The following is an 18,005-nucleotide window of genomic DNA, read 5'->3' as shown; positions in this document are numbered from 1 at the left end:
CCTTCTGGCTGTTCTTGTTCCAGTCCTGATTAATGTAGAAATGAGAATGCAATATTCATGGGTAGATGGGTCTATGACTTCTCCCAGGATTGAGAGGATGAAGCAGCAGAGACCAAGTGGGGCTGCTGAGCCTCTGCTCTCAGTTTCCACGTGGAAGGCCCAGTGTGGGGTGAGTGGCAGAGAGGATGAGGCCATCAGAGTGGGGCAGGGGCACCTCTCCCACATTCCCATTCAGTGAATGGTTCTGCCCTGGAGCTTTGTGTAAGAAGCAAACCTCCAAAGTCCTGACCCCTTCCAGGTCCTTCCAAAAGGTAAGTCATCCAAAGTGTCCAAACCCCTTCTAACATGCTCTAACCTATGACCAAGGTCAGGGACTAACCCCAGAATGAGAACAGAAGCGGGTCAAACTTTCTTAATGGTGTGTCTCATAAGAGTGTGTGTCAGTTGCTCAATTGTGTCTGACTCTTTGTGACCCTATGGACTGTAGCTAGCCTGCCAGGCTCCTCTGTCCATGGAATTCTGCAGGCAAGGATACTGGACTGGGCTGCCATCCCCTATCCCAGGGGATCTTCTCGACCCAGGGATGGAACCCAGGTCTCCTGTATTGCAGGCAGATTCTTCCCTGAGTCACCAGGGAAGCCCAACCTTCTTTTATGAGACATATACTACTATGATCCTCATAAAAGAGGGCCTAAAAACTCTTCCTTATTAGCGCACAAAATTAAACAAGACAGAAGGAGTTACTGGACATGTGAGATTAGAAAGTAGTACTGGCATTCTGAAGAATACTTTGAGACGTATTTCACTTTGAGAAGGTGAAGAAATGGAGACAGAGCAGCGAGAAAAAGAAAAGCAGGAGAGAGGACTGTTTCGTGAAAAGAAAAAATACGGGTGGAAAAAAGCAAGAGCGGAATCCTGTGGTCACAGTTCAGTGCCAAGGGGACAGACGGTGGTGCGGTTATGCAGAGATGGGTGTGGGGTTGGGGCAGGGATGGGGATGGGGTAAGTGCTTTTGGGTTGTGTTTCCCTTTAAGGTCTCACAGATGAATATCCGCCACCTCCGGGAACTGTGAGAGAAAGTGTGACTAAAAGCTCCTAGGAGAAAGAGAGTCAATAAGAGTAAAAGATGCAAGAAATGTTAGCACAGAGGAAGGTCTCAGAGGTCATCTGGTTCAATGCTCTCACTTCACAGATGATAAACTGAGGCCTCAAGAGAGACAGGGTTTTTGGAGGCCACGTGCTGAGTAGAACCAGGGCCAACATGGGCCCGCCTGCCAGCAGTGGTCCCCTAACTTACCAGGTGGCCAAGCACCTGGGGGAGGGGTGGCCCAGAGAATAAGCCATCAGATATCCACAAGATAAATTAAGTAGCTGAATAGACAAAGGGGTACAGAATCACATGTGATCTCTCTGAAGACTCAAGGGGGGCCACGGCCAAACAACATTTTATGGGTAAAACTTAAGATTGAGAAAATTCTAGCTTAGTTCTCTTGCAAGCAGGGCTAAAACTGCTGCTATTCTTTCATGTGTTGAAGAAGGATTCCATCCCACTGGTGGGGTTTTCCCTGCAGCTTTCCTGGGATGACTCCAGAACCATGCCTCCCCCAGCCCCGGGTTGGGGGGGGTTGGGGATGGGGGGGAGGGGGGCGGGCCCTGTGTTCTCACTGTGCACCATGGTTGAATCCACCAAGGGGCCCACGTCGGGGATGGTGACAGTGACGCTGGTGCTCTCGGTGGTGGCCTTGTCCGTGTTGGCCGTGACGCAGGAGAGGTCAGGTTCACTCTGGCTGACCCGGCCCATGTCCAGCTTCACGTCCCCCAGCAGAGCCTGCTCGCTGCTGCCCTCCGGCTCCTGCTCCGTCAGGGCTGCATCCTTCCCCACTTCCAGCTCTGGCTGGGGTGGGACAAGGGGCGTGTCAGCCTCATCCAGGGCTCCTGCCAGCCCGGAGCCTCTGGGCACCATCAGACTGTTGGTCCTGTGAGGACAGAGAAGACAGCTGCTGCTCACATCGGGAAGTGATTCTGAAACGGCTGCTGTGCCTGACGAGAGGGAAAGGTGAGGGGAGTCCGCGTGGCCCTGCTGGAGAGCTCGTGGCACCTGCTATCTCCCCCCTCACCAGGCAGAGGAACTGAGGTCCGCCAGAGCGGCATCCATTGGCTTACTCCTGCTCATCATGCCCTCCCCACTCCCAACAGGTTGTGGTTTCCAGGGGAACAGATCTCGCTGCTATTTTATTGACACATACTTCATAAAAGATGCATTATACAAAAGGAGAAACTGAGGTTCAGAAAGGCTTACACTGAAGAACCGCTAACGCGGGCCGCACTACCTGTCTCCAGGGCGCTCCTATGTCGCATTTACCTCCGTAAGTCCTGGCATCGCCCTCGCTCTTCCTCTTGGATCATGGGTTCTTTGCCCCCGTGGCCGGCCCTGGGCTCGCGGTCCCTCTCGCCCTCACTGGGCACAGTTTCGTCCAGACTCCGCTCCTGGCTGGCAGACCTGCTCCTGGAGGTGGAGGAGGGCTCCCTGCCCTCGGTCCTGATGCGGCGGTGCCGGCTGCGCCTCTGGCTCTGCCTGTGCCGGGCCCGGTCCCCGAAGGTCACCACCGTCTCCCCGCCGCCCACCTCCGGCTGGGTCGGGTCACAGTTCCCGTGACAGGGCCGGGCCAGCCAGGGTGGCTCCCGTTTGCCCAGGGCCAGGGGGCTCCTCTGGCTGTCCAGGGCGCTCGCCAAGTCCCCTCCGTCCCCCTTGAGGGACCCCCCGCGGCTGACACGCTCTTCCTCACACTTCTCCAGCCCCAGGCCCAGGGCCAGCCCCTCGATGGCCCGGGGCCTCCGGTAGAGGCTGGGGTGCGCGCTGAGCGGGTTGAGGGGGCTCAGCGGGTTGAGGGGGTTGAGGGGGTTCATGGGCGGGGCCTCCTCCTTGTTGAGGGCCTCCTGGCTGGACATTTGCATGTGCCTCCTCAGCTGGCTGGTTCGCTGCTCCCACACGGACATGTGGTGCCGGCGCCTCCGCTCCCTCCTGCCAAAGGGGAGAAGGCGAGGGCGAGGTCAGAACTGCCGACCAAGGGCCGGGGAGGGCGGCCACGGGGCCCCAGACCAGCCTGCAGCGGCCGGGGCACGGGGTCGGGGGGAAACACACGGTGGGGGAGCAAACGGGAGAGCCCAGGACCTGCAGACAGGAAGCACAGAAAAATGCGAGGGGCCGAGTGGGTGGTTGGACCAGTGCCCCCCAGTTTCATGGGGTCTCCCGCTCTGATCCCTGCCCTGAAGTAGCTGAGGAGGGGTGAGGGCAGCCCAGCACCGAGTCCCGGAGGCCAGGGCCTGCAGACAGTAGTACGAAGGTTGCCAGGTCTTCACTCCCCGCTCCCCTCTGCTTTCAGAGCATCAACCTGTACTCTCTCTGTGCACGCCAATGGCCCTTAGTTCAAGGTCAGAGGCCTTTCTTCCTCCTCCTCTCCCTCTCTTTCCCTCTCCCATGCCAGCCTGGGAGAGCTAAGGCTGAGAAGTACAAGGGCAGGTCCTATTAAAGGGACACTGACGACAGCAGGGAGCAGACCCATATTACAGAAAGTTTGGGCGTGACCCTTGCAGCGATGCGGTGGGATCTTTTCCACAACCACTGATAAAATCCAAGGGTCTCTATGTCCAGGGACCACGAGCAGCTCATACTCAAAACCACCGCTGAACAGTTCAGCTTAGAGGCCTAGCTGACCATTCACGTGGCGGCAGGAACACACAGACGTGACACAGGGTGGGCTTCCACGGGTGGTGGAGGGTGGACGCTTACACCTGCACCCCCATGCACCCATGGGTGCACCTCTAGAGCCCTTGCAGGGGGTGCTCACAGGTGCCCACGCGCATCCTCACTGGGGCCCACACGAGCTGTCCACAAGCGCCTGCATGAAAGGCACCCCACTGGCACAAACAACCCACGCCAACACATGTCCACTCACAGGCCACACGGAAGAGCAAACTGCACACGGGGTCACATACCTGAGACGCACACTGAGAAAGGCACACGGTGGAAGGTGCGGAAGGGCAGATCACAAACCATGTGCACGGAGCACACACGCACACGCCACGGCCCACACGGACATGTGCACACCCGTGCCACTCTGTCCCCGGCAAGGACAAAGACACGGTGTCCCCGCACCCACACGTAACCACTCACAAACACGCAGACCGGTACACACATACAGGTGGCTGCTGCGTGGCTCCCACATCGACATGTGGTGTCTTCTCCTTCTGTCTCTTCTGGGGAAGAAAAAGGGACAGGTTCAGTTCACCCCCACCTCTAGGACCCGCCAGCCCCACGGCCACCAGCCGATCTCCAGGGAGAGGCACAGAATCCCCTAGGTGCCTGCTGCCCTCTGTACACGCCCAACCATCAACGCTCAAAGGGACCGGCCTTGGTTCCTTGCTGTGTGCAAACATACTGATCTAATATATTGAAGCGAACAGGCAGGCACTCACAGGGTTTATCAGGTCATAGAAGCTTTGGACGCTCAGTCATCAAGCCCTGCTGGCACTCAGGTTTCACCTAAGTGTCCTTCAGAGACCTATTCTGGAAACCCTGTAAACTTGGATGAAGTTCATTTCCCCCTGATCATATCTAGGATATTCACAAAGGTATGACTCCCCCGCTCGTCCTTCCCATCTCACACAACATGCAGGGAACAAATGCTTTAGCGTGCACACCACTGGCCCACGGCCAAAGGCAGGGCCATCGCTCAATGGGCTGCCATCCGCATACCTCAGGATGTGAGTGGTGCCCCCTGCACGTGTGCACCGTGGTGGCCCTGGCCGAAGGCCTTGAACACTGTCTATTCAGCTGGGTAAAGCAAGTGTTACCCTTCCTAGCCTTGTGCAGGGAAAAATCTCATCTACACACACACACACACACACACACGTGCTATGTCCTTTCGACCACAAGGTCAATGGAAAGTCAATGGTAGGGTGAGGGCGTCACCCACAAAGGCAAACAGGAAAAATGAAGCTGTCAGCGCAGGCTCAGCACTCAGATGGAGAAAGACATGTCTGGGACAGCTGTGGAATGAGCCTGCCCCAGTCCCTGGGGTGACAAACCCAGTCTGGCCCAACGGACCCTGCCTGGACCTGGGAGATTGGCAAATGTGGCTCCTTCCCTGATGAAACTGACATCCACCCGTGGAAAATACACAGGGAAACTAGGGTCGCTCAGTCACCACGTCCACATCCGCAGAGGAGCCTGGTCCACAGTGGGCAGGGGGAACAGAGGCAGCTGATCTGAGCCTGGAGAGGCACAGGGCACAGGAGCACCCCTGGGCTGGATGTGGCCAATACTGTGGAGATGCCTGTGACTAGGTCCCCAGCATCCCTCAGCATTAGCGGCTGCCATGCACGTGGGGCAGCCGTGCCAAGGGGCGTGGCGGGAGAGAAAGAGAAACATACAGTCTAGACAGGCAGCATGCGTGCCCACCAGGAAAAGCACCTTCCACCAGCCGTGCAGTGATACCTACGCAGTGATAGCTCTACAGCTATGCAGGAGACCTGGGTTTGATCCCTGGGTCAGGAAGATGCCCTGGAGAAAGAAATGGCAACCCACTCCAGTCTTCTTGTCTGGAGAATTCCATGGACAGATGACCCTGGCAGGCTCCAGTCCATGGAGTCGCAAAGAGTCGGACACGACTGAGCAAGTAACACTTAAACAACAGCTATTTGCAAATTCTCAAGTCATCACACACTGATCCTCTAGAAGCACGTGTAGAAGAGGGAAAATATGTGGAAGAATTCTCTGCATGCCCACAAGTGTGCACACACACATACACACGCACACCGAGGCCAGGCCAAAGAGAAAACCAACCTCTCGTTTCCATACAAATCAGATCCACACTTCAAACTTCACTTCTCCACTTACACATACAAAGATCCAGATTCGCTTCCCATCACAACCATTAGTACATTTTCAACATTCCTACAATCACACAGAGAAGCGTCTCCCCAGTTCATACGCATGTGACCTCACACACACCCTGCAAGGACCATGTGGACCAGGACAGGTGGCTTGTTATTCTTCATGTCAAAGACGGAGAAACAGGGACTCTGAGATGCTGAGGTTCTCGCTCTAAGGCCACAGCACTGAGGGACAGAGCTAGGTCTAGCCCTCAGGTTTTTTGGTTTGTAATAATGCTCTAGCCGCCACATTTGCACTCAGTCATACTAGAGTCCGGAAGTCAGGGGTCTTGGCCACCATGTCCAAACACTGTTGTTCAGCCAGCAGCACACTCATCACACCCAAAGCCTGTATCTCTACTCACCTGGGATGGTTACAGCACTCCTCCCACCTCACTGTGCCCGGATACGCGCACAGCTCACTCCCTCCGGCCCTGTGCCTACCAGCATCTCATTCATTCTTTCATTCTATAAATAGTGAGTTTCCACACTGGGCCAAGCATGCTTCCCCCTCATATCTCCAAACCCACTCCTCCTCCAGGTTTCCTCATCTCAGGAAATAGAACCACCCACTCCTAAAGTGGCAGCCAGCTCCACCCACCAGCATGTTTGGATACCTGTGTGTATTTATTTTTAGCCCAAACTCATGAGTGCAGGGAAAGTGGGGTAGAAACTGCTCGAGGCTCAGAGAAGATTCTAGGGAGGAAGGAGTCGTTTTATCTTTATTGATCTTTAACGAATTTTGGAGCGAGTTTTTTTTCTCACTCACAGAGGAGGGGCCCAGAGGCCAGGCCTTCCTTCAGTTTTGAAAGGTGAGAACAAGAGGACAGCCATGCACGGGAGGACCCCCACACAACTCTGGAATGTCCCTACAAGGCGAAGCCGAGGACACTGCGAGCCTTCCACATGAGCTCTGGAGAGGAAAGGGCTCCTCGCTGATCAGTTTCAGGTTAACAGATGACAGGGTCGTCTGGCTCCAGCTGGACACAGGTCCAGCCGCCAGCTGCCTCAGACCCTCCCCAGCCATACCCCAGGGGCCCTCACACAGCCCTCATGTGGGCCCAGAAGCCCCAATAGGAATTCAGTGGTTCTGTGGTCACTTCTCAGCCTCTCCCCCAAAGCCCTGCCCCAGTGCCACGCAGAGGTGAGCCACCCAAAGGGCCCCACGGTCTGCTAATTCTGCCAGCAGCCACCAGGGCCAGGCTGGGTCCTCAAAGAGCGCCTACACTGGCTGCTATAATGTATTAGTCCCCGTTCTCTCTCTAATCCACTCCAACTGGATTTTGTTCCCACTGGGCCACTTAAACGGCTCTCGTGAAGTTCACTAACAGTGTTCATTTTTGCCAAATTCAATGCTCCCTTTTCTGTCCTCATCTCATGTGATCTTTCAGTAGTCCTGAGCTCCTTCGTCCACTTCTTCCTTCCAGAAGCGTGTTCTTCTCCATGTCCCCAGGACACCCTGCTCACCTGCTCTCCTCGTGGGTTTCTCCTTGAACACAGGGTGCTCTCTGGCCTCTGGCCTCAGCCTCTCAGCCCACCTCTCCCTGGGTCAGCTCTCCTGGGATGACTGCCTAAATGCCATCCAAATGCAAAACCCCTCCATCCTTATTTCTAACCCTGACTTCTGAGCTTCAAACTCACGTGGCCAACAGCCCATTCAACAGCTTCACTTGCTCGTCTTATGTGCATCTCAAATTTAATGGCATGAAAAGGAACATTGGATTTCCACCATCTTCAGGCGAGCCATAAATACCACCATCACCTCTCCAGTTACACAGGCATCAAACCATAAAACCTGGGAGAAATGTTTCTGTCTTTTGTTTTTCATCTCCACTTCTATCACATTTATTCCATCAGCTCATCCTATTGGTTCTCCCTCCAAATACAGACTGAATGAGATGAACTCTCATCTCCTCTGTTGCTACTATCATGGTCTAAACCACCACTAACCCTCACTGCTTTACTCGAAGAGCCAATCTCTGTCTTCCTGCCTCCAGTCTGGGCCCCTTCAGTCCATTCTCCATAGAGCAGAGTGACCCTTTCAAGTATAAGTCAAATCCTACCCATCCTTCCCCTCTAGACCCTCCTACAGTTGTAATCAGAACAAAAGCAAAGTCCTTCACTTGAGCCTTTAGGACCTTCCTGGCCATACCTCCTTCTCTTTCCCCTTGCTCCCTCCACACCAGCCACACCGGGGCCTTGCTGGGAATGTTCCATCTTCATAACATCACACAACCATCTCCTACACATTTAGGTCTCTGCTTAAACATCCTCTCTTCAGAGAACTCCTCCCAAATTGCCCAAAGGTACTGCACCCAATTCCTATTCCTCTGTCTTAGTACCCTGTTTTACTTATTTTATAGAAGTTCTACCTAAAATTGTCTCTGTGCATTTATCAGCTATCTTGCTCACTGAAATAAAATTTCGGTGAAAAAAGAGACCCTGACCCTGTCTTGCTCAGTACTGTGTTCACAGGATGCTTCCCGGCACAGAGCAGGCTCCCTCCAAGGGTCAACAGCTGTGGAGCTGAGCACTGGGCTGTCGACACAGGAGCCCAGGGGTCTGTGATGTGGGGACAGCGACTCACTCGATGGAAGGCATGTTGGGTGCAGACATCGGGCTGACCTCCTTGGCCTTCTGCAGGGCATGCTTCTGGTTGAAGGCCTCCTCTTCTTCTTGTTCATCCTAGACACAAAGCAGAGATGGCGTTGTCTGGGATCCCCATGAAGGAGAGTAGCTTCCTCGGCCCTGCCCAGAAGGGCTGAGGGAGCTTCTGGAGACCTGGAGAAGCGAGGAAAGCAGAGCAAGAGGTGAAACAGGCAGAGTGAGGTCAGGCTGGCTCACAGACCTCCAGCAACTAGCAGTCAGGCCTCCTGAGACAGCAGCCTCCACAGCCCTGGCACGGCCAGCTATTCTGGCCCCCCTCCTGCCCCACAGGCCCCCCATGTTTCCTCAGGAGAGACCTGAAGGTCTACCCCAAACCCCAGCCCTCGGTGGAGGTGGCCAGGGCTGTAGAGGTCAGAGGCCAGAACTGATACTTCTCGGATGCTCTGCAGCATCCGGAAGTGATGGAGAAGGACCTCCCAGGCAGAGCCCCTGAGATGAAGGCCACAATCCTCATCATACCCTCTTCCCTGCACAGCTAAGTGACCCCTACCCTGGTGCTCGGGCAGGGACCTCAGCCCCTCACCCATACTCCAACTTATAAATATCTTTCTATGTGATGACGCCATGGAAACCCGGTTCAGGTAAAATGACCAGAGCTACTAATACATATGTTTTCAAAGACTGCTCTCATTTTTACACACGTCCTTTTGCTTGATCCTTGCTGTCCTCCTGAGAGGTATGCAAGGCAGATATAGCATTCCCTTTTTTACAGATGAAGGAAGCAACACTAATAGAGACCAGGGGTCACATCTAAGCTAAAAGGGCCAGTAAGTGACAGATGTATAACTCACAGCTGGTTTTTACACACATCCTTTTGCTTGATCCTCGCTGTCCTCTTGAGAGGTATGCAAGGCAGATATAGCATTCCTTTTTTTACAGATGAAGGAAGCAACACTAATAGAGACCAGGGGTCACATCTAAGCTAAAAGGGCCAGTAAGTGACAGATGTGTGACTCAGCCACCTTTTCAGCTACTAGAGCTTACCCTGTCTGCAGGTAAGAAGATCCTTGAGAATGCAGAGAAGAGCAGGTAACCCTCAAGGAGTACATGGAAAAAGCTCATAAACATCACTAGGATGCTATGGATTTTGCCTTAAACCAAATTTGTATTATTTGGGGAGAAGGTTCACTCATGTCCCTAGACTATCCCACTGCAATTGTATTGCCTCTACCCCTGAAGACATGACTCAGAGGAAAGAAAGGAACTGTTCTTTGAGAAACATGGTGTCTGGCTTCTTTGAAACTCATGGAAACTTCCCCCAAGATGAAGTGAGCACTGGAATCCCCCAACAGCCACAGTCCTGGACCCTCTCACCCTCAAACCCAGAAGGGTGAAGGCACACGATTGAGGTCACACAGCCACAGGTCACAGAAGCAGAGGTGGAACTTAAATCCAAGACTCTGGTGTTTTCTCTATTTTCCAAGTCACAAGCCTGCAAAGGCTATCTTTGAGAGTCTGCAGTGGCTAAGTGATCATCTTCAATATCCACTGGGAGACCCCATCTGGTCCAAGGCTCGGCAAACTCAGTGAAAGTGAACCAGGCCCCCTTCATGGACACGTGTAGCTCTCCAGGTATCCATGAGCTCTCAGAAGGGGCCTTCCCTGCAGGCCTGAACCAGGCAGTGCAGGCTTCTGGAGGTAGCCCCAAAGCCTAGTGGGCACCCAATGGCCCAGAGAACCATTAAATCCCTGGAGAATAAGGCTCACCTTGGTCAGCTCCTGGGCGTTGGCCAGATTGTCCACAGCGATGGCCAAGAACACATTCAGCAGTGTGTCTGGGGACATGAGTTAAGGATGGGCAAGTAAGAAAAGCACAAGGAGCCCCAGCAAGGCTGAGAAGGCATCTCCATGCCTTTCCTGTCTGGAACACCAGCAGGGACAGAGTCAGCCCAGAGAGTCACTTAAGCAGGGACTGTGGCGGTGGTGGGGGGGGGGGAGAGATATTACGCAGCTCTGTTTGAAGGAGAATACGTCTTCTCTCCTTCCACATATCATCTCTTTGCACCAAACAAAGAAATATACCTGAATCAAACCCCCCAGGAAAGGGGGAGATGGAGGGAGGAGGCTTTTGCATAGCTACTGCCTCTAATTACAGCAACATTGAATACAGAACCACTGAACAACAAGACGGGTAGGGAACAAGAGTCTCCTTTCCAGGAGGCTGGAATTGAAGCCCACCTAGATCAGGCATGCTAGTCTGACCTTAAAGATGGAAAAAAAAAAAAAAGAGAGAGAGAGAGATTCTACAGACTCATTACTATCTCTCAGTAATGGTATGCTAACATTTCTCAGTCTTCTTGTCCTGGGAGGCTCGCATATTTCATTTAACAAAATGTCTCAGGGCACACAAGATCATTATGGAGCCCATTTCTATTCCACACTCTAACCTCAGAAGTCCCAATTTTCCAATTATCCTCGAGGCTCATGTGTTATGGAACATACATCTGTTTTAGCACAAAAGTCCAGGTCTGACTACCCTCAGAGTAACAGGAAAATTAAGGTGCCACTATTAAGGCAAACTGGCCTTCCATTTCTGTGACTCATTGCCTAGCTTTCTTTATATGGGTTTCTCGTGTTTGTTTATAGTCTGTTCTGGCCCTTAGAAGTTTTCAGAGCAGAAAACTTAAAGGAACATCTATGCTCCGTGAGACTATGGAAAAGGCAAAAAAATACATCTGCAACACATGGCTGTCTCCCTTTCACTCGAGTGATCTCAATTCAAGACAAGTCCCACTTGCCCAAAACATCATGTAGAAGTTTCTGGTCTGTGGAATATTCAAGTAAACTATCTCATTTTATTATTTACAACTAATGAAGGACATAGATGTTGTTTCCTCTTTTCAGATGTGAAAACTAGAAGCTCAGAGAGGTTAAGTGACTTTCCCAAGGCCACACAGCTGGTAAGCAAAGCTGCTGGGATTAAAACCTAAATCTTCCTTGTCGAGATCCCAAGACCAGTCATGGGTTTGGGAATTAAAGGCACTTATTTTCTAGTCTCCCATTATAATTTAGTAATTGACTTTGATCAACTTATTTCCTCTAAGATTTTTAAGGTAAGGATTAGATGAAATAGTGCTGAAAACCATTTAGTATGAGGTCTTATGAATAGCACAAGTATGATAAATGCTAGCTATGCTCAGCAGTATTAGCATTAATCACAATACTAATATTTTTAAGAACTTATTAGGTGGAAGGCTCTGTTCCCTGTTAACATAGAGAACTACCATATGATCCAGAAATCCCACTCCTGGACATATATCTGGAGAAAACCATAATTTGAAAAGATACATGCACCCTAATGTTCACTGCAGCACTATTTACAATAACCAAGACATGGAAGCAACCAAAACGTCCATCAACAGATGAATGGATAAAGAAGATATCGGACATTTACACAGTGGAATATTAGTCAGCCATAAAAAAATAATGAACTAATGACGTGCAGCAACGTGGATAGACCTACAGAATATCACCCTAAGTGAAGTGAGCCAGACAAAGGCAATGATATCACCTGTATGTGGAATCTTAAAAAAAATAATACCAGTGAAGTTATATACAGAATAAAAATAGACCCACGGACATAGAAAACAAACTTACAGTTACTATTATTAAAAGGGAGAGGGGAAGGGATAAATTAGGAGTTTGGGGATTAACATATACCCATTACTATAAATAAAACAGAAAGCCAACAAAGACCTACTGTTATAGCACCCGCAACTATACTTGATGTTTTGTAATAACCTATAAAGGAAGAGAGTCTGAAAAAGAATATATATATATATATGTATAATTGAAACATTTTTCTGTACACCTAAAATTAATACAACATTGTAAATCTACTATACTTAAAAATAAATGTTTAAGTAAAAGAAAACATAATTAATTCATTAATATTATAATCTGGTTATTACTATTTCAGCTGATAGTGATCTCTCTGCTCCCTTATTTTCCCCAGTTCATAGTCCCTCCAATCATTTACTGTGATACTCATATGATTTTATCTGTGATAATCTGATAACCTGGATGTTATGATATCTGATAACTGGGATGATACTCTATCTTATTTATACTCATCTTTTACCCAAATAGCAAATGTTCCTTAAGAGCGGGATCCTGGTTTCTCTTAGTACCCCTAACACTGTCTGCCCCACTGCTGCCTGCCCTCTCCCTATCACCAGCATCACCACCACCACGGCCACCTCCTCCTCCTCACATCCTGGTCTAGGCCGGCAGCACAGGGAAGCATTTTAAAAAGGATACAGTTTCCAAACAAGGTGAGCACAATGAAATAGATGGCAGACCACATGCCCGAGCTGACCCCACCCTGCGAGCGGATCCCATTGTACATCACCTCATTCCAGTCCTCACCCGTCAGGATCTACACAAAGCACACAACAGGCAGATTAGAGACCCGGGTTGGATGAGAAAATGGGGTCAATGGAAAGGGGAAAATTCTGAGTCTGGGTCTTTTCCATTTACCCTCTTGTCAAGGAGAAAAAAAAAAGTCACACCCATGAATAATCCTCAACTGCCTTCTGATACGTAAGAGAATTTTAGCCATTGAAAATGGAAGAAGAATATCAAAAGGAAAAGTTCTGTTCCTCAAAACGTAGAATCTCCAGTCTCCCATCCCACACCGCAGCTTTGCCAAGCCTACGGGAACCACACAGATCAGGTGGCTCAGGCACTGATGGACTATCTTCTGGAGCTGCCAAGATATAGCTACTGAGACAGCAGCACTGTTGGAAAGAGCCTCAAGGGCTCCAGTTCCAGAAAACTGAGTTCTGGTGCAGTCTCATATTCTGGCTAAATAGAGTTCTCCTTTAGCTCTTAAACAACACCAGATTTGAGTTTTCTCCCATGATTAAAAAAAAAGAAAAAAGGATTGGGTGGGGGTGGAAAAGGTTCTACATTAAATGGACATGTAAGTTAGAAGGTACTTCAAATTTCATAAAGCCAGAAATGTGATGTTACTGAATGTCTTTGACTTATCATCTCTTGCAAACTCACAAGTGTAGGGAGAAGGCCAATGAGGTCATCACAATAGAGCTCTTTTATTATTCGTGAGAAAAGAGCTATAGAAATCCTAGGAATTAACAGTGGTGATGACTACTTAATCAGCAAGAGTACTAAGTACTGCCTGAGAGGAGCCTGGAGAGGAAAGGGAGGATCCTTTTACAACATCATTACCTTGGAGGATGTGCACCAAGGGATCCCAAGCAACATTTTTAACATCCTCGTACCTGGAATACAGTCATGATGGCTGCAGGGAAGGTGTCGAAGTTTGCTGAAGGAGTCCCATCATTAAAGTTGAATCTGAAAAGGAGGTTCAGAGAGAACGAAATGAGAATCTCACACACCAAGTTTCCCTTCCTAAAATTATGCCATTTTCATCACTCCTTTCCCACTTCTTCACATCCCTGTCTCCCCTACTCTCCTTCCATTCCACTAACTTACAAAGATGGTTTCAGTGATTACTACCCGGAACTGTGCACTTGAAGGGCACTGGTGATGGGATCTGGACTTATCTTGACTTACAAGACCCCAAGCTGCACCTTTCAAGGGCAGCTCCAAAGGGAGACGTCCCCTCAATAAGAAGCCTGTATGGTGTGGAAGGATTAAAAACAGACATTTTTTCCACACATAAGGTGCATGGTTGATTTGGGCCATGGACACGAACAAACGCATGGTAACATCGTGAACAAACTGGTGACCCCAGAGCTCACAGGATGAAGATGAGGTTTTGAGGCTGCTTTGGCTGGAACCTTCATCGGTGCTTACCTGCCCCCAAACAGCTGCATTCCTAGCAGAGCAAAGACAACGATGAAGAGGAAAAGGAGGAAGAGTAAACTGATGATAGACTTCATGGAGCTCATCAAGGAGACCACCAAATTCCGGAGGGATGCCCAATACCTGCAAAAACCCAGACAGCGTTATGGCGGTGAACCAGGTACCAGATTGCCCCCAGGCCCAGCTGGGCATCTGCCGGGAGACCTATGAGGTAAGCTGCATCTGGATACTTGTAGGAAGGAGAGATGGAGCAGTAATGTGGCTCCCCTCGGGAAGGTGGCACAGGAGCTGGCACTCAGGCACTTTCACGGGTTTGGTCTTTGGAGATGGAAGAGAAGCTGAAGCGTGGAGTAGAAAGTGGGGTGAGGAAAGGGATCCTGTGGTGAGGATGTAGGGCAATATAATGTGGCAGAGAGGAGCTTCCACGCCCAGAGGTGGCTGGGAGGAGTCTAGATTCTGATCACTTACTTGGTTATTTTAAATATTCTTAGAAGCCGGAGAGCTCGCAGGACACTGATTCCGAAAGATGTACCAGGTCTGAAGATGGCCCAGACTACTTCAAAGATGCTGCCCACTGTGACCTAAAGAGCCAAAGCCAGCCACAGTAAGAAGAAGAAAAGGCCAAGGGGAGAGGAGGGGGAGGAGGGATCCCTCAATCAGCAGTTCTCATTGGGCTATTCTGAAGTTAATAAACCTTTCCCTCCCCACCCTGCCTGCCTCCAATCTTCTTCTTCTTCAAAAGTCACTCAGTCCTGTCTGACTCTTTGCGACCCTGTGAACTATACAGTCCACGGAATTTTCCAGGCCACAGTACTGGAGTGGGTAGCCGTGCCCTTCTCCAGGGGATCTTCCTAACCCAGGGACTGAGCCCAGGTCTCCCACACTGCAGGTGGATTCTTTACCAGCGGAGCCAGCAGGGAAGGCCACCCCCAGCAGGACCACCTATTTGTGAAGGCTGCCAAGGAAAAACGAGACTCTGCCCCTTCTCTCCCTACTGTTCCCCCCTCTCCTCGCTGAACTTCCTCCTTCATCCTGTAGCTTGTTTACCGACTGCTCTTTCCTGAAAACCACAAGTCATTCGCCACTTCTGCACAGATTTGACAGCTGTACTGTTCTTATTAAAACACCTGAACAGACAGACAAAAGAGCAGTCCTCAAATAAGAAAGCAAATTTAAATGAATACAGGTTGCTTTCCAATAGAAAAACTCCTAAGAAGGTCCACATTCTCTCGCTGGCCCAGAATTTAGTGCTAACATGAAATGGCTTTCAGTCACTCAGGCCCCACACACCTGGACGTGATGGTACTAATTAGTGGCATAGACTCTGACTGCTATAGGAAGCAGCAATGTCAAATCAGCCATTCAATTTGTTTTATGTTTTAATTTTATGTTTATTGAGGGTCTAATACATTCCCCACATTGAACTAGGAGAAATAACAGAAATTAATCCTCACAGCAATGCTGAAAAGTATGTACATAAGGGAACTAAGATAAAAATGGTCTTTCACTAGTTCTTATGCCTGAAAATTGCCTCTACCCAGAAGCATATGTTCCAAGTTAAAATGCAGGTTGGCAAGTGCTCAAAATCGTTAGCACCTAACTGGAGGTTTGGCAGAAAAAGAAGAGGGTTTGGCAGAAGGAGAGGTGGTTCAGGAACCCAAAGTTTTGCAGCCTAGTTCTGCTGCTAACTGGCTGTGTGAACTTGCACACGAGGTCCCCTGTTGACTCATGTGTAAACGGGTAGCCTAATTCCCAATACTTCACATCATGGGCAGGACTGAAAGTGGCAGAGGACAAAAATGTATGTGAAAGTACCTTGAAGAGCATTGATCATGCACACTTTTATGTATCATTATTATTTAGGAATGTGGACATTGGGTGAAGTCTATGCGGGGACTTGCTAATATAAGAGGGTGTGTGTGCATAGGAGTATGAATGTTTAAGGGTATATCTAGATAATTTTCTCAATTTTAAACTGAACTAAAAAAATAAATATATTTGTTTCTCAGTTTTGATGAAACCACTTTCCAGAATCAAGTCTTTTGTTCTTCTCTCCCAGGCTTCCTCCAAGGTAATAAGCGGTTCAAAATTCTGGCTATGGGGAGCTTTGTAAAATTTACTGAGCTATAGACAGTGAAGTGTTTACTCTCTGGTGTCCGTGTTACACATTTCAGTAAAAACATTAAAAATAAAAGAGCATTTCAAAAACCCAAACAAATCCTCGTATGGCAAGTATTCACTCATTCCTGACCTCCCTTCGGCTAATCCTATCTATCCTCCTTTAATAAATTCTGATTTCAAGGCTTCATGCTGAGCCCCGGAGCAAGGTGCTTATCTCAAACCACAGCATAGCAACCCCAGGCAGAAAAATGGGCGCCTCCAGAGCACTTACCCCAAAGTCAAAGCAGTTGAAGGAAGAGTGAAAATAAAGGCGAGGCCCCATGCCATACATCTTCAGGGACATCTCTAGAAGGAAGAGCCCCAGAAACAGAAACTCTGCATAGTCTGAAAGCATTAAAGGCAGAAGCATTGGTTCCATGGATGGCACGGGCTCCTGTCCTCCCCAACCCCAATCCCCACCACCTACGGAGGAGCCCTCAAGAGCAGCGGGACCCACACGGGCAGGACAGTCAGTGACCACGGACCAGGTCAGTGCCAGGCAAAACCTCTCCTTGTCTGAGCACGCTCAGGCCCAGACTGAGTCCCAGCACACTCCACAGGTCAGCTCTGCTCTCTTCTGACAGGTGGGTTTGTCACTACCATTTAAGTGGCAGATGGCTTTCAGGAGACAGAAAGGGCTTAAGCATGGCTTTGAAAGAGCTGGATTTACTCTCCATATACCCAGCTGGGAAGCCTCCAGGAGACACACCCTCACCCCAGGGCAGCCTTACCAAGGGCTGACCTATACAGGTTTCCTTTCTGGTCTGCTGAAGGTATCCATTTCTCTAAGAACTTGCCCCTAGGACTTGGGTGACCAAGACTCCCTAATCCCTGAGTCTCCTAAAGGCACGAAGTGAAGGCCTGGGATTATGCAAGGTGTAACACTATGTTGTTGACTCATCACTAAAGATTTATTTACCTGATTCAATAATGAATGACAGCTGAAAATGGATAATCCCGACCCCCTGGGGACAACTCTGGCCTCAGTGGCGGAGAGGCAGAACTCTGGGCGGGCAGAACCACTGCCAAGCCCATGTGACACCTTGCTCTCTTGACATTCACACACCAATCGAGTGGCAGCCGTGAGAGCCAGCAGTCACCGTTCACTCACAGAGGAGGTGGGTGAGCCACTGGGGCTGGTTGTGGTGGACGATGGCCACACAGGCGGTGTTGAGAGCCACAAGGCTCAGCACGATCCAGTAAAACACCTGGGACTTAACCATGTGGCGGATAGAGATACGCAAAAGTCGCTCCTTGTGCCGGAAATAGGAGGCCCCGTCCACCTTTGCGCTCTTGATGCTGGCTCGGGCAAGAGGTGTGCCTAGTTGGGGAGAAGGAAGGAGGAAGAATGAGGCTGCAAAAGAGATCACCCTCCATGACAAAAGGGCATTCAGAAGTCCAGGTGGGCAGCTTTGGTCCCAGAGCCAGGGGACTGCCACGTTGCAGACCCTGGG

The 18,005-nt window shown here is 50.1% G+C and overlaps 1 protein-coding gene across 3 annotated transcripts in view; it reads right to left on the bottom strand.

Annotated features, from left to right (window-relative positions):
- The window catches only part of CACNA1E (calcium voltage-gated channel subunit alpha1 E), a 333,421-nt gene that overhangs the window by 67,537 nt on the left and 247,879 nt on the right, over positions 1–18,005 (bottom strand). For 2 of the 3 annotated variants that reach the window (XM_068985905.1, XM_068985906.1), the window contains exons 11-21: positions 17,663–17,872; positions 16,784–16,896; positions 14,860–14,972; positions 14,383–14,514; positions 13,845–13,917; positions 12,862–12,979; positions 10,309–10,376; positions 8,522–8,619; positions 4,201–4,257; positions 2,363–3,022; positions 1,666–1,976 (exon numbers count right to left, since the gene is read on the bottom strand). In XM_068985905.1, the coding sequence (XP_068842006.1) occupies positions 1,666–1,976; positions 2,363–3,022; positions 4,201–4,257; positions 8,522–8,619; positions 10,309–10,376; positions 12,862–12,979; positions 13,845–13,917; positions 14,383–14,514; positions 14,860–14,972; positions 16,784–16,896; positions 17,663–17,872 (1,953 nt within the window). The remainder of the gene's footprint in view (positions 1–1,665; positions 1,977–2,362; positions 3,023–4,200; positions 4,258–8,521; positions 8,620–10,308; positions 10,377–12,861; positions 12,980–13,844; positions 13,918–14,382; positions 14,515–14,859; positions 14,973–16,783; positions 16,897–17,662; positions 17,873–18,005) is intronic. The other variant, XM_068985907.1, reaches the window with a different exon arrangement.

This window comes from Capricornis sumatraensis, chromosome 14 (assembly GCF_032405125.1).
Source record: "Capricornis sumatraensis isolate serow.1 chromosome 14, serow.2, whole genome shotgun sequence".
Classification (NCBI taxonomy): domain Eukaryota; kingdom Metazoa; phylum Chordata; class Mammalia; order Artiodactyla; family Bovidae; genus Capricornis; species Capricornis sumatraensis.
Note: the sequence above shows the minus strand (reverse complement) of the source record. Positions and strands in the feature narration are given on the sequence as shown.